The sequence below is a fragment of the Phacochoerus africanus genome, chromosome 5 (genome assembly GCF_016906955.1).
Source record: "Phacochoerus africanus isolate WHEZ1 chromosome 5, ROS_Pafr_v1, whole genome shotgun sequence".
NCBI classification, from domain to species: Eukaryota; Metazoa; Chordata; class Mammalia; order Artiodactyla; family Suidae; genus Phacochoerus; species Phacochoerus africanus.
In genome coordinates, this window is record NC_062548.1 from 117140231 (window position 1) to 117156087 (window position 15857).

At 41.0% G+C, this 15857-nt stretch overlaps 1 protein-coding gene across 6 annotated transcripts in view; it reads right to left on the bottom strand.

Moving 5' to 3' along the window:
- Positions 1–15857, bottom strand: part of SELENOI (selenoprotein I) — a 42855-nt gene that overhangs the window by 7546 nt on the left and 19452 nt on the right. For 2 of the 6 annotated variants that reach the window (XM_047782471.1, XM_047782472.1), the window contains exons 4-8: positions 14284–14358; positions 8533–8795; positions 7206–7314; positions 2146–2194; positions 563–651 (exon numbers count right to left, since the gene is read on the bottom strand). In XM_047782471.1, the coding sequence (XP_047638427.1) occupies positions 606–651; positions 2146–2194; positions 7206–7314; positions 8533–8795; positions 14284–14358 (542 nt within the window). In that variant the 3' untranslated portion in view covers positions 563–605. Of the gene's footprint in view, positions 1–562; positions 744–2145; positions 2195–7205; positions 7315–8532; positions 8796–14283; positions 14359–15857 lie in introns of all 6 variants that reach the window. The other 4 variants (XM_047782470.1, XM_047782469.1, XR_007135193.1 and 1 more) reach the window with 3 other exon arrangements.

The following is a 15857-nucleotide window of genomic DNA, read 5'->3' on the forward strand; positions in this document are numbered from 1 at the left end:
CAACACAGTATCCATGAGGTTATGGGTTCAATCCTTGGCCTCTCTCATTGGGTTAAGGATCTGGCCGTGCCTGCAAGCTGTGGCACAGGTCACAGATGCGGCTCAGATCCAGTATTGCTGGGGTGTAGGCCTGCAGCTGCAGCTCCAATTTGACCCCTAGCTCAGGAATTTCCATATGCCACAGGTGTGGATGAATAAAGAAAAAGGGAAGAAAAATACTGCAAATCCAATTGGCTTCAAAGGGAAAAATAATTTTCGGCATGCTCTGTCTTTGAGGTTACTAATTATTCTTTCAAATTTCTAATGTAAAATCTTTAAATTAAAATCTGCTTAGGAGTTCTCCTGTCACTCAGTGGGTTAAGGATCCAGCATTGTCACTGCAGTGGCCCAGGTTGCTGCTGTGGCGTGGGTTTGATCCCCGGCCTTGGAACGTCCACATGCCGTGAGTGTGGGAGGGGGGAAAAAAGTCTGCGTTTTCTAATATTATACAAGTTTCTCAAATTATCAAATTCTGTCAAATATTCCTTTTAAACATTATGATTTTTAAAAGAAAAACTCTTACTGTGATGTTGGCAAAGGCTGTTCCAACCATAAAGTAGAAAACTCTAGGATGTAACTCTAAGATATCTGAAGGTGACTGGAGGATCCACGCTGTAGACAAAACGAAGAGCAAACATGGAGAAAAGAAGGGAACCATAGCTTCATAGACTGAATTGTGTTTCAAGGTGTTATTTTTATAGCTTCTGAAAAACAAATCAAGTAATACAAAGAACATCATTACATGTCAAACTTACATTGTGCTTACATGTCACAGTTTCACACTTATCCCCTTATTTTTTTACTCCAAATAATCCCCTGGCATAGGTAGAATCAACACTATTAACCCCATTTTACAGACAGGTTAACTGAGGATGAGAATTCAAATTTACATAACTTGCTACCCAGTGGCAGGGCCAGGACTAAAATGGAAGTCTTCAGACCGCTGGTCTCATGCCCACCCCCACCCCCAGAATGTAAAGATGAATAAAACTGGGTCTTTGTTCCGGGATTATATTCTAACAGGAAAAATAAAAAGAAGACAAAGCAATATTAGAAGAGTACCTCACGGTGCTACTATGCTACGCAATCTAAGAGTGAAAGACTGAACTGAGACAGTCCACGGCGTATTGCAGTGTCTCAGCACACGGGCGGCGCTCTCCTACACGTCTGCTCATTTGAACAGGGCCCCCAATCCTTGTCCTGGTTCTGCTGCTAATTACATAACCCCGGGGCAAGATCAAGCCAGGACCTCAACTTTAGAGGAAGAAAAGGAAATGACTCAAATAATCTCTAAGGACCCCGGAGCTTTAAATTTTATGGCTCTTTAAATCTATGAATAACTGCCAGCAGCCATAAATGGGGAAGATTCATAGAGCTTGGCTTGACACGGACAGGATTCTGTAAGACACACCTGAGCACTGAAGGATGAAGTAGGAAGTGCAAGAGGGAGCTCCAAATAGAGGAAACAGGAGCAGAAGGAAAAGAGTGGGAGCAAAAGAACTGAGGAGAGAAAGTGGAAAAGACATGCAGGTCACATAGGTAAATTCAGTGTGGCTGAGGCCAAAAGCAAAGTGGATAAATCAGAGAAGGGAAACTCTGCTGGGGTGACTCGCCTCCCAAGCCCTCCCTGACGCCTCGGGGGGCCTTTCCACATGGTACTGAGCAGAGTCAGCACAGGTCCAGGATTTGGTTCGAAACTATACATGTTCAGAAATTTTATTTTACGATCATGCTAACTAAAATTACATATGATCAATTTATAAAAACGTATAATCAAGTTAGAAAAAGAAGGTAAGCCTATCAATATTGGACAGGAACAGGCTTCCTCTTGCTTGACTCACAAAAAATTAACAAACTAGCAAACTGTTTGGTGAGGCCCAAACTGTTACAAAAGAACTCTGAGTGTGGGACTAGGGTTGAATTGACCATGCTAGCCCCCAGAGATAACCGAAATTATTATCCTTGTGCCAGACTCAAAATATAGGTTTCAGGACCTTTCCAAAATGTCCAGATTCCGAAAGGAAAAGAGTTCCTAAAATTCATCTCAGTAGCAATTTCTAAAGATTTTTCCCTATTTCTGGACTGCTAAAAAAATAAAATACTTACCTGAAAAAGTTTAATAAACTCATTGGAAGAGTCACGCATAATGCACAACCTAAAGGGAAGAATATTTAAATGATTATGAATTATTATTCAAGAGTGATTTTTATAATAATAGAATAGATACAAAACATGTAATATTTTTAGACCAATAATTTTCAGATTCAGGTTTACTTCTGCAATGAAATTAAATACACTTTTTAAACAGCATTTACAACTGGAAGAGTAGCAGAACAGTTTGATGATGCAGAGCAGAGACAAGGAACCAAAGTGGGCATGAACCTCAGTTGTGCCACCAACTGGTTATGTGACTTCAGGCAAATTAACTTCTCAATGCATCAGTTTCCTCTTTTGTAAGACAGAGATAATAGCATCAGTGTTATGAGAATTGCATGAGTTATTACATACAAAGACTACTAGGACAGGACTTGGTACATAGTAAACTGCAGAAGAGGTTTGAGTTGTTTACTGGAAGAAGGGGCAATTAATCGATCCTGCTGCTTCCCATTTACATCTACTTTCACCTCCCTAGCGTTAATTTCTCCCCCTACCCTATACACTAGCTCTTTCCCCCTCAATCCAAAAAACAAGAATGGCCTTCCCAAGAAACCCCAGCATTGCTTCTGCTGCTCTATCTACTATCTTAACTCTGCTATTTCCTATCACTCACCAAACTTTTCTGTTGTCTTTAATTCCTCAGTACTCTTACTCATTCTGCCGCCCCTCTGCAGAAACTGTACTCTTGAAGTATATCAAGCTCTCCTACTAATCAAATTCAGCATCCTGGAGTTCCCGTCGTGGCACAGTGGTTAACGAATCCGACTAGGAACCATAAGGTTTCGGGTTCAATCCCTGGCCTCACTCAGTGGGTTAAGGATCCAGCATTGCCGTGAGCTGTGGTGCACGTCACAGACACAGCTCGGATCTTGCGTTGCTGTGGCTCTGGCGTAGGCCAGAGTCTACAGCTCCGATTAGACCCCTAGCTTGGGAACCTCCATATGCTGTGAGTGAGACAAAAAAGACCAAAAAAAAAAAATTCAGCATCCTTTCTTCATTCCTGATTTCTAAGTGAGATGACTCTGCTGCCTATCCCCTAACTGCAATTTTCTCCTCCCCTGGCCTTCATGATTCCATTCTCCCGGTGTTCCTGCTAGCCATCCAACCACTACATCTGGAGCCCTTTATTGGCAATCTACCTCCTGCATATTCCTTGCGCATCTGTTCTCCCTCACAGAACCTTCTCTTAAAGCTTTAACCACAGCTACCTGCACAGGACTCCAAAATCTAGTTATGTACCCTTGGAAATCGGACAATCTCTCTAGGCTTCAGATTCACAGTTTTACAATGAAGACAGGTTAGATGATTTTCTAGTAACCCCTGAACCTTTAAAATTCTCTGATTCTGTGATCTACAGAGACTTAAATTCCTGATCTATTCCTCTTTCAAAGTCCAAATCAATACATGTGGCAACTTTCTGGACACCTCAATTAGGTACTTCCTTGTCACTCAACATATTAGCCCATTCCAGACTCCTGGTGACCAAACTTGGCTTGGGGGTGGGGGGTATCAATGCAGCTATAACCTTAAGGATCAAAGATAGGAGAAGAGCATTCCTTCAAACAATTCCTAAGGCACTTTGCTAAAAACAGATAAAAAGACTAGTATCCACCAAACAGAGATGAGATGACTCTGCCACTTCCAAGCCCAACTGGAACAAAGTTAGAAGATCTTAGACGGAACGGAAGAAGACAAGATGTGCTCTAAGCCCTCAGAAATTTTTAGCAGCTTACTCCATGTCAGGCACTGGTAGGGAGCCAGAGCTAAAGGGATTAATCCAGAATCACCGTAGCTCTGAGGTGCTGAAGAGGCCCAAAGAAACTTGCAAAAGATTTGGTGCCAAGAGTATGTTTAGTTTAAAACATCCTGAAATAGCTTTATCTTAATTAAGTAACGTAAGCACACACCAAAAAAAAAGCCTGAGCTCTATGCAGGCTGCCAAAGAGAAACACTGCATCTTCTACCTCTTCTCTAAATAGCACTTCATGTACTTTCTGTAATGAGTATTTAATTGTTAAATCTTATGTATTAAATACTCTATTAATGATAGCGATAGAACCCACACATATGCAGACCTGCTTTTTGCTAGACTTCATAATACAGGAATCAGGAGCTACAGAAAAATGAGGCTCGAAGTCATAAAAAAAGGTTGAGGAGAATGAGATGAACACCAACAATAACATGGTCACAACAAATGTTTTGGTTTCTCACATTTCCAGGCTTATTGGTTAAATAGAAATGTCCATAAAAACCACCAAGACAAAAAGCGCTTTAAGAAAAGTAAAAAAGACAAACAAGAAACAAGGGGGAAAATGTCATTTCTAGGAAAACAATGGATTAGTATACCCAATAAAGCTTCTAAAAATAAAAGAAATGGTTAACAATCCTATAGCAAAAATTGATTAGATATAAAAAGAAATACAAATGGCTCTCAAACACTAGAAAAGCTCATTCATAGCAACAGAAATACAAATTAAAACTATACGGATATATATAGTTTCTTAGCTATCATCGATTGGCAAAAATCCCAAAGTTTGACAACACACTATGTTGGTAAAACTAAATAAACAAGCACTTTCATACACGGCTAGTGGGAATTCCAAATCAGCTAAGCCATATGGAAGGGAATATGGGAATATTTAGAGAAACTGCATATATCTGTCCTTTACTAAAAATTCTACTTTCAGAGATCTCTTCCAAAATACCCTGGCAAAAATCATGAAAAGATATACACATATGTATAAGACAATTTACTGCCGTAATCTGTGTAACAGCAAAAGACTAGAAATAACCCAAATGTCCATCAGTAGAAGGCTAGTTGACTGTGGATATGGTACATCCACACAACCAAATACCAGGGAGCTAGAAGAAGAAATGAGGACGATCCCTATACATCACTATGCGGTGATCTCTAGGATGTACTACCATGTGGAGAAAAAAGCCAGAAACATGCGTGTTAAAACATGTATAGTATGCTGCCATTTATCTATAAAAAAGGGTGATAAAAATCATACACACACACACACACTTTTACTTATATTAAAAAACAATAAAAAGAGACACCGGAGTTCCCTTGTGGTATACAGCAAGTTAAGGATCCAGTGTTGTCAATGAAGTAGCTTGGGTTGCTGCTATGGCATGGGTTCGATCCCTGGCCCAGGAACTTCCACATGCCACAGGAATGGCCAAAAAAAAAAAAAAAAAAAAAGAGAAAAAAAAAGACTTCTTTGAATACACCTTGTTCTATATATAGATTTGACTTGGTAATCATGTGCATATGTTAGATAATTATAAAGGAAAAATAAATTTTAAAAGAAAAAGTAACACCTAAAAATCAAAAGTAAAATGAAACTACCTTAAATGTACATATCCACAGTTGGTGGCATAACCACAGAATGGCAACTTTAGAATGTGATAACCTGACTGGGCCTCTCTAGTGGAATAAACCATAAGGAAAAACCCAAATCTTAATTTTCGGTAATCATATTGTTGCTGATTTTGGTACTATGTTCTGACACCCTTATGGGTGTTTTGTGGAATAAAGCAAAGGAATTATTATTGTGTGTCGTTGGAAGGTAAAGACTTTTGACAGAGTTTAAAAGAGATTCCGATGTAAGATCAATGGGGTTAAGTAAAAAATCTATATCATCAAATTGGATTTGGAATTATCAGTATGAATTTATGAGGTATTTTATCAAAAAACAAACTATTCCCCTGGCTAGCCACTGAATGAATGAATTCGGAAGCAATCATCATCAGCGTCTGTCAGTACCCTTAGGTGAGGAGTTAAGGCAGAACTTTGTAGGAAATGGAACAGACATACAATACCTAGTCCTCTGGTCACTACTGACACCACAAAAAGAAAGACAACTTGATACTGTGTGGCTCCTAATGTAACACAATAGGAAGTACTCTTACCTCATAAGTGTCATTGCCCTCAATTTATAAATTACAAAGAAAACTATATGCCTATTAAAATACCCACATGACATTCAAAAACATACCTCATATATCAGAGATTCCGTTTTAACATGTTCAATTAACATTTAACGATAAAATGCAGCAAACCTGCCACAGGACAAGCTATATAAATCAAGATTTCACTCATGGTAGGAGATGAAAAATAGCTAGCCTTATCAAAGTGAAGAAATCACAGTTCATATAGGGACCCCCAAAAATGAACATGAGGTAGATGACAATGGGGTTCCTAAAATATCTGCAGCCCAGAGCCACAGAAAAAGCCCCAAACTAGTACTTTTCTGAAAGCCAGTGCCTAACGCGCCATCTTCTCAGCTGCTTCTAAGCCTTCAGTTCCCATTCTACGACCGAGGCTCATGGACATAAAGAGGGGAGATAATTTTTTAGGTAAGGGAATGGAGCAACAGCCAGCGAGTTTGTTTGTTTGTTTTCAGTCTACAAAGGTCTTAGTGCCACTCGTAGTGTCCCACGGATTCCCCTCCCTCTTTGCCTCTTTCCATAAAAAGACACACTCGACCATCTTGTACATACCCCTCCGGCTAAAAGCAAAATGCAAACACTACCGTGATCAAAAACCTGTAGCTCACATTCAGAGACTTAAAAAAAAAGGTGTCTATAAGGGACAGAAGTTCAATTTTTGGAGGGGACATATTATCATAAAGCAAACTGTGTTTCACTGTTTCAATTCTTCAAACTACTAATCTTCCATTTAGAGAGAAGTACTGAAACCACCTAAATGTGGCTCCTTCAAGACAGTCTGGATTAACCTGAGTAGTTACTTTACCAGGTTTGTGTGATCTATTTTGCTATGTCCTTCTGCTCTGAAATAGCTTGGTGTTGAACAAAAATAAAACAAAACAAAGCACCTTATTTTCCTTAATGATTTGGTTGAGACCCTAGGAGGCCGAAGGGTGGTTCTATTTGCTAGAGGGTGTGGGGGAGGAGGGAAGGGTGCTGTTGCTTGTTATAGTCAAACACTGGCTTTTACAACAAAGTGATGTTAAGACAGGCTTCAACATGGAGCTTCTTACCAATAATCATTGTAGTGAATAGGTCTCTATATAAGAAATTAAACAGGAAAGGTTCATACCAGGCCTCAACTCCCACAACTGCAGTCACTATGTAGACAATAGAAATAGTCTGGAAGGAAAACGCAGACAAAAGCATACGGAGCATTAACGGCAGGAAAGATCAGGGCGTCAATAACGCTTTCTGCGATCTAACATACAGCTTTAGTAAAAGCAAGCAGTATGCTTAATGTCTGAATCTGTGGCAAGTCTTCTTGCCATTAAGATATATATATATATATATTTTTTTTTTTTAGCCAGCAACACCGCAAAATAACTAACTTCTAGACAATACAAGAGCCTGGCCTCATAAGGCACTTTATCAATGGGTTGATCCAATAAGCCCACTCAATTACTTTCTTCAAATACACCCCAACTTCTGACTCTTTAGTGCAGTCTCAGGTGGGAAGGGCGAAATGGCAACACAAAAAGCCAGGATTCGCAGGCAGGGGGAGTTCACAGCAAGCCTATAAAGTAAGAGAAAACAAATCTCTCCACTCACAGAAAAGTTGGCAAGGAAGGAAAAAAATGCCAACAATTTAACTATATATGCATAACTTTCTTAATAAAATCAATAGTTCCAATGAATGTTTATTAAGAAACTGCCAGTTTTTTGGCATAATAATGTCACTGTGATTATGTACTTTAAAAAGAGCTCTTACCATCTAGAGATACACAGTAAAATATTTATCATATAATGTCAGGATTTTCCTTTAAAATAACTGGGAGGATGGAGTTCCCATTGTGGCTCAGTGGTTAACGAATCCGACTAGGAACCATGAGGTTGCGGGTTCCATCCCTGCCCTTGCTCAGTGGGTTAAGGATCCGGCGTTGCCGTGAGCTGTGGTGTAGGTTGCAGATGTGGTTCCGATCCTGCGTTGCTGTGGCTGTGGCGTAGGCCAGCGGCTACAGCTCCAATTAGACCCCTAGCCTGGGAACCTCCGTGTGCCGCGGGTGCGGCCCTAGAAAAGGCAAAAAGAAAAAAAAATTAATTAATTAAATAAATGGGAGGAGGGGGAGCAAGAGTATACATGACACTAGACTGGCCATGTGTTAATTGCTGAAGCTAAGTAATAGGTATATAAGGGTTCACTATATTATTCTCTCTGCTTTTGTACCTATTTAAAATTGCCCATAAATAACGGAGAAATAATATGAAAGAAAAAAGAAAAAAATTTAAAGCACCCAACAGGTCTAACCAAAAAAGCATAAGGTCAATAAAGAAGGAACAACAAAAAGTTTCCCCAAAATTCATGACCATGTTGCAAATTAAGGAAGAACACATACTTACCACCTGGCTAACGTCATATCCCCATGGCAGGAAAAGAATCCCTGTGTTATACTTTTCCCAGTGGGACAGGATGAAAGAAAATAAAACTACCCATAGCAGGAGATAAAGAACAAAAACACTGACACCAGATGGTCCTCGTCCAAAAATGGAATACACAGTTACAACAAAGTAAACACATGACCAACTGTCTAAGCCATGGTCAAAGAGTTCTCCTAACGGGGTGCTGGAATTGGTTCTACGGGCTTGCTTTCCATCCACACCATCTGCAACAAAAACACATTGCCATAAGAAAAGGTCAATCTCTACACCCGCATGCACAAAGTCTTCTGCAAAAAAATGGACAAGAACAAAACAGAACATATCAGCGTATCATAGGAATCTTAATTAACTAAAGTATAATTAGCAGCCAGTACTACAAAAATCCTATCTTTCATTCCTACAATGCAAAGTGCTCAGAAATAAAATCCATACTTTCTCAGTTTAATCTAAAAATTAAAATATGTTAAATCACACTGGGAGCTCCTGTTGCGGCACAGTGGAAACAAATCCGACTAGGAACCATGAGGTTGTAGGCTCGATCCCTGGCCTCGCTCAGTGGGTGGAGGATCCAGCATTGCCGTGAACTGTGGTGTAGGTCACAGACATGACTCAGATCTGGCATTGCTGTGGCTGTGGTGTAGGTCGGCGGCTGTAGCTCCAAATCAACCCCTAGCCTGGGAACCTCCATATGCCGCAGGTATGGCCCTAAAAAGCCAAAAAAAAAAAAAAAATCACACTGAATGGTGTCAATTTCAGATCTGAGAAAGAGGCATTCCAACTGGGCTTTGAATTCCTCCAAATCTGCTTAAAAACTAAGTTGTCCCACTAGCCACAAATTCTTAAGCCTCCAGAGAATGTTCAACAGTTGTTTTATAATTTATCTGACCACTCTTTGCTCTAGGATCCAAAAACACTCTGTACATCCGTGATAACACCTGTTTCATCTTGTTTGTCATCAGCCTCTTTACAGATGGACCACCTTATTAATTTTAAGTGCTTTCAAAAAAAGCTTTGGACATAGTAGGTGTTGAGTAACTATGAGAATTAAATGAAATGAAACTGTGCCATGCACTATTCTTGATGCCGTGAAGATTACAAACATCTTAGAATAAATTAAGTTTGTGCCCTCATAGAGTGTCTACAACTGGGGAAGGAGGCAACACATGACAATTACATAGTGTATCCCAAACCACAGAGGAGCACAGAAAGGGACGAGTTCTCTTCAGACTAAGATATGCCACACGGGTTTCCAGACAAGATGAAATCTGAGTAGGGACGCAAAGAATGAGTTGGATTTCAGTAGATGGGAGATAAAGGGAGTACGTCATTTCAACAGAAGGAATGGCTTTCAGCAAAAACACTGAGATGGAAAAGCGCATGCATGTTCAGAGAAAAACACGCACATAGTTTAACTCAGCGAGAAACTGGTATGCGAAGAGGGCAGTAAAAGAGGCCAGCAGGGAGGTCTGAACCAGTTTAAGAGCATTAGGGAGTATGTCTTTTTTTTTTTTTTTGCCATTTCTTGGGCCGCTCCCGTGGCAATATGGAGGTTCCCAGGCTAGGGGTCGAATCAGAGCTGTAGCCACAGGCCTACGCCAGAGCCACAGCAACGCGGGATCCAAGCCGCGTCTGCAACCCACACCACAGCTCACGGCAACGCCGGATCGTTAACCCACTGAGCAAGGGCAGGGACCGAACCCGCAACCTCATGGTTCCTAGTTGGATTCGTTAACCACTGAGCCATGACGGGAACTCCAAGAGTATTAGGGAGTATGAAGAGCTCCTGAAACTATCTGAGCGGGGGAATAAGAAGAGCGAAAGCAGTGAAGTGCCTCAGGAAGACCCACCCGACGTCAGTGTGAAGGACAGGCTGGGAGAGGACCCAGACTCAGTAGGCCTAAACAGAGACGGAATGCAGTGGGAATGAAAAGCTGGAAGCAGGGGAGGCCTGAAGAAAATAAAAATGACAATGCAACAAAAGATGAGAGGGGAGGCGCAAAGGACAAAAAGACCATCTCCACAATTTCCCGTGTGGGTAACTGAGAGGGTGGCAGTGTTAATAGAAATGAGAAAGTCTGAAGAAGGCACAAGACTGAGAGAAAGGATGCTGAGTACAATGTTAGATGCTGAAAGGAAGGGTTGGGAGGATATCCACCTGGTAACGTCAAGCAAGTCAACCTAAGCGTACTTACTAGAAACTCAGAAGACAGGTCGCGGCCAGATGTTATCACAGAAGCCAACTCAAGAGTGTTAAGGATCCAGATTAGCAAGGGAATAAGGAAGGAGATCGAGAAAGAGAAAGGAGCACCTTCATTTAGGAGTAGGAACCGGGGGAAGGGGGTGAGCAAAGTGGAGGAGGGGAGAAGAGAAAGAAGGGGGGAACATGAGGAGGGAAAAACGGGAAGAGGGAGAGGAAATGGTACAACCTAGTTAAAAAGGAAGGAGAGTCTGAATTATAAAAATTCCTCCTCCAGGAGTTCCCGTCGTGGCGCAGTGGTTAACCAATCCGACTAGGAACCATGAGGTTGCGGGTTTGATCTCTGGCCTCGCTCAGTGGCTTAAGGATCCAGGTGTAGGTCGAAGATGCAGCTCAGATCCCGTGTTGCTGTGACTCTGGCGTAGGCCGGTGGCGACAGTTCCGATTAGACCCCTAGCCTGGGAACCTCCATATGCCAAGGGAGCGCCCCTAGAAAAAGCAAAAAGACAATCAATCAATCAATCAATCAATCCTCCTCCAAAGAAACAGTTTTGTAAATTAAGTGCATCAGAATTAGGCTAACTTTAAGGATTCGGATTCAAGGAATGAAAAATTCCTTATAATTACTATGCTCATTTTGCTCACCACAGCACTATCTCCAGTGCTTAGCTCAGTCTGTGGCAAAGAGGGCTGTTAAAAACATTTGTTGAAGGAAACATGAGAGGATGAATTTCAAACTCTTGCCCAAATACTGCAGATCTCTGTTATTAAATGGGGAACCTTTCTGGCTGTGGAGAAAAAGGAACCCTAGTACACTGTTGGTGGGATTGTAAATTGGTGCAACCACTGTGGAAAGCAGTATGGAGATTCCTCAGAAAACTAAACATAGAACTACCATTTGATCCAGAAATCCCACTCCTGGGCATCTATCCAGAGAAAACCACAACTCGCAAAAACACATGTACTCCGAGGTTCACTGCAGCACTATTTACAATAGCCAAGACATGAAACAACCTAAATGTCCATCGACAGAGGAGTGGATCAAGAAGATGTGGTACATATACACAATGGAATATTACTCAGCCATTAAAAAGAACGAAATACCGACATTTTTAGCAACATGGATGGACCTAGAAATTATCATGCTGAGTGAAGTCAGCCATACCATGAGACACCAACATCATATGCTATCACTTACAGGTGGAATCTGAAAAAAGGACAGACTGAACTTCTTTGCAGAACAGATGCTGACTCACAGACATTGAAAAATTTATGGTCTCCAGAGGAGACAGTTTGCGGGGTGGGGGGATATGCTTGGGCTGTGGGACGGGAATCCTGCGAAATCAGATTGTTATGATCATTATGCAACTACAGATGTGATAAATTCATTTGAGTAATAAAAAAATTAAAAAAAAAATAAGATGGGGAACTTTTCCACCCCTAAGTAGCTAAAATAGTTCCTAAACGTCTTTTCTCATTATTTGCTGGCTTAATTTCCCATTCTCAGTGCAACGTGTGTGCAGCTATTACAAATTCTGAATTCTTTCCTGTCATGGCTCAGTGGTTAATGAAGCCAACTAGTATCCATGAGGACTTGGGTTCAATCCCTGGCCTTGTTCAGTGGGTTAAGGATCTGGCGTTGCAAGAGCTGTGGTGTAGGTCACAGACACGGCTCGGACCCCGAGTTGCTGTGGCTGTGGTGTAGGTCGGCAGTTGTAGCTCCAAATCAACCCCTAGCCTGGGAACCTCCATATGCCACAGGTATGGCCCTAAAAAGACAAAAGGCAGGGAAAAAATATATATATTGAATTCGTGAGCCATATATATTAACCAGGTTTTGTACATCTCATTGAACCCATTCTATCTCCTTAAGTCTGGGGTCTAGATATGTTTCAGAATGGTTTTTATACTTTTCATAAGAAAAGCCATTAGCACATATACCACATATTATGAAAAACCCACCAGTAGGACCTAGAGCAGCACCCTGTGATCAGACTCATTCATATTTCTGCAGCAAAATGTAAGAACAGGAGTTCCCGTCATGGCTCAGTGGTTAACGAACTCGACTAGCATCCATGAGGATGCAGGTTCAATCTTTGGCCTTGTTCAGAGGGTTAGGGATCTGGTGTTGCTGTGAGCTGTGGTGTAGGTCGCAGACATGGCTAGGATCTCACATTGCTGTGGCTCTGGCGTAGGCCAGCAGCTGTAGTTCCAATTCGACCCCTAGGCTGGGAACCTCCATATGCTGCGAATGTGGCCCTAAAAAGCCAAAAGACAAAAAAAAAGTAAGAACAGTCACACTAGCAGAATAAATGAAGATTATAAATTTTTAGTTCTAGGCAGATTTTGCAACAAACAGTACATGATAGGTCAAGATTCTGCAAGAGACCTGAAACAGGCAGATGGCACAGTAATTCAAAAAGACTCCTACAACATGCTGGAGCAGAATTTTAAAACTGGCTCATCTTTAATAACAAATACACAAAAGCCTCTGTCTAAATACAGATCTTTTAACTAAGCTTTTGCCTGGTTATTGACTTCATTCTCTTCCTCCCTCTTGCAGCTCTGGTCATCCAGTGGGTCAGCATTTAATCCTGTACGAGATTATACTAGTTCTGTGAATACAAATAATTTTTATCTGAAGATACCTGAACCACTTTACATCAGGATCTGTCACTTCACGTTCATTTAAAAGCCACATACTGAGGGCCTCCAATGTAAAAGGCACTGTTCTAAACGCGGGGCACACAGTATAACGAAAATAAAGTATCCACCCGCAAGGAGCTTACATTTTTAGAGCAGACAGAGTCACATGGTTTTAAGTGCTACAGAGAAAAATAAAGCAGGGAGGGGGAATAGGAGATGCAAGACAAGCCTGGCAGATAATCCCAGTGAAACGCACTCCTGGAGAGCAGACAGTGCAGCCCGGAACAGTGGACTTCCCTCGTCGCTTCTTCCACCAAAGGAGAACTGATCACTTCCACCTTTGTTCTCCTGCTATGCCCCATTACGGCAGCTCTCTCGGTATTCTGCAATTACCTGATGTGTCAGTACTGCTTCTCAAACTCCAGGCAAAAATGATGTCTTATTCCAGAGGTTGGCAAATATTTTTTGGGTTGGGCTAAATAGTAAGTGGTTTAGGCACCGAGGGCCAAAAGGTCTCTGTTGCAACTATGCAACTGTGTCTCTGCTGCAGGAAAGCAGCCATAGACATATAAAGAATGAGGAGAGCTGTGCTCCAATAAGACTTCACTTACAAAAACAGGCAACAGGCCAGATTTGGCCTGCAAGTGGTAGTCTGCCAACTCCTATTTTATTCTGTGGATTCCTAGCAAATGACAATATTTTCCATAGAGAAACTCGAGAACATACTTACCAAACTGAACAGGATAGTAATAAACCCTAGTTAAAATGAATTAAGCATGGGAGAAAATGTTAATTTAGTGGGTGTTTTGTTATCTCTGCTGACAGTTTCACTAGCCATTGACGGAAATGAGAATTTGTCCGTTTCTTACCTAGAGTGTAGGCTATGAAGTTGAGGATGCCCACTACGATCCAAACCCAGTCAGGTACATGCTTGTGACCTGGTGCTGTAAAGGAAGGCAAGTCAGATTTTAATAAAGTCTAAGTGCCACTGTTCTTACCACAGCCTCTGCTGCCCATGAGAAACATTTCTCCTTATTAAATAGAAGTTGAAGTACTTTACAATGTATCTTGAATGCAGAACTATGTAAGTATTCAAATAGACCAGCAAACTCTGACCAAACCCAAATAACTGCCCAACCCCTTGTAAACAACAGGCATTTCTTCTGAGCTTTAATCATAACTCCAGACTGACTGTTCATCTTTCCTTGAAAATTACTTATGTGCCTAGAATGAAAAATAATGTTTTTAGAACTTAAAAATGCTGCATTTAATCTGATTCTTGTTATTTATAATTATAATACAAAGATCTATACTCTCTCACTAAACTATTAATTAGCTGAACAAGACCTTGTGATTGGGGCATAGATAAATTACGTCAACTAGATGATTTGGGCATTGAAATCGTTCTGTAATGTCTGGACTTCACTTCTCCCCCCTAAGATAGACCAATTGATGTTCCGAGATCTGGGTTCTAAGTCCCGGCCCTGGAATCAACCAGCAGTATGGCCCTGACTATACCATTTAATCTTTCCTGCCTTCCATTTTCCAAATGTGTTGGGACTGGATGGTTTATCTGGTCCTTCAAGTTGTATGACTTGGGAAATACATATTATATTTACATAGTTTTAGTTCTCTTAATAACTAAGTAAATAATCTTATTTAATCAGAGAAAATATTTGTTGGGTTTTTTTTTTTTTTTTTGCCATTTTTAGGGGATGGGGGCATACCTGCAGCATGTGGAGGTTCCCAGGCTAGGGGTCAAATTGGAGCTGCAGCTGCCAGCCTATGCCACAGCCACAGCAACACCAGGTCCGAGCTACGTCTGTGACCTACACGGCAGCTTACAGCTATGCTGGATCCTTAACCCACTAAGCAGGGCCAGGGATCAAACCCGTATCCTCATGGATACAAGTCAGGTTTACTACCATCGAGCCACAACGGAAACTCCAGAGAAAATATTTCTAGTTAAAAGGTAAATTATTGAGGCTGTTCTGAGAATTAAAATATAATTTAAAAAAACTTAATATCAAAATCATGCTTAATGAAATTTAATCTCATTATTATTCATGTGGTACTTTATGATCTTCCATTACCATTTTATCACATGCACAGAAGCTAGGGCTAATAGTTTCAGTTGATAGGCATATGTAGAATTTCAATATTCAAAATCTCTGCAATATCAAAAGTCACTAAGTGTTTGAAACTCCAAATTCTACAAAAACAATGTTGTCAGTGATTGATTTCTCTAGGCCAGTGCACAAAAGTCTGCTGAACCCACGACACGGATGACCACATCATTGATAAGTATTCTTATTGAAAAATATACCTTCGGGAGTTCCCGTCGTGGCTCAGTGGTTAACGAACTCGACTGGTATCCATGAGGAGTACAAAACTCCTGACCACATCATTGATAAGTATTCTTATTGAAAAATATACCTTCGGG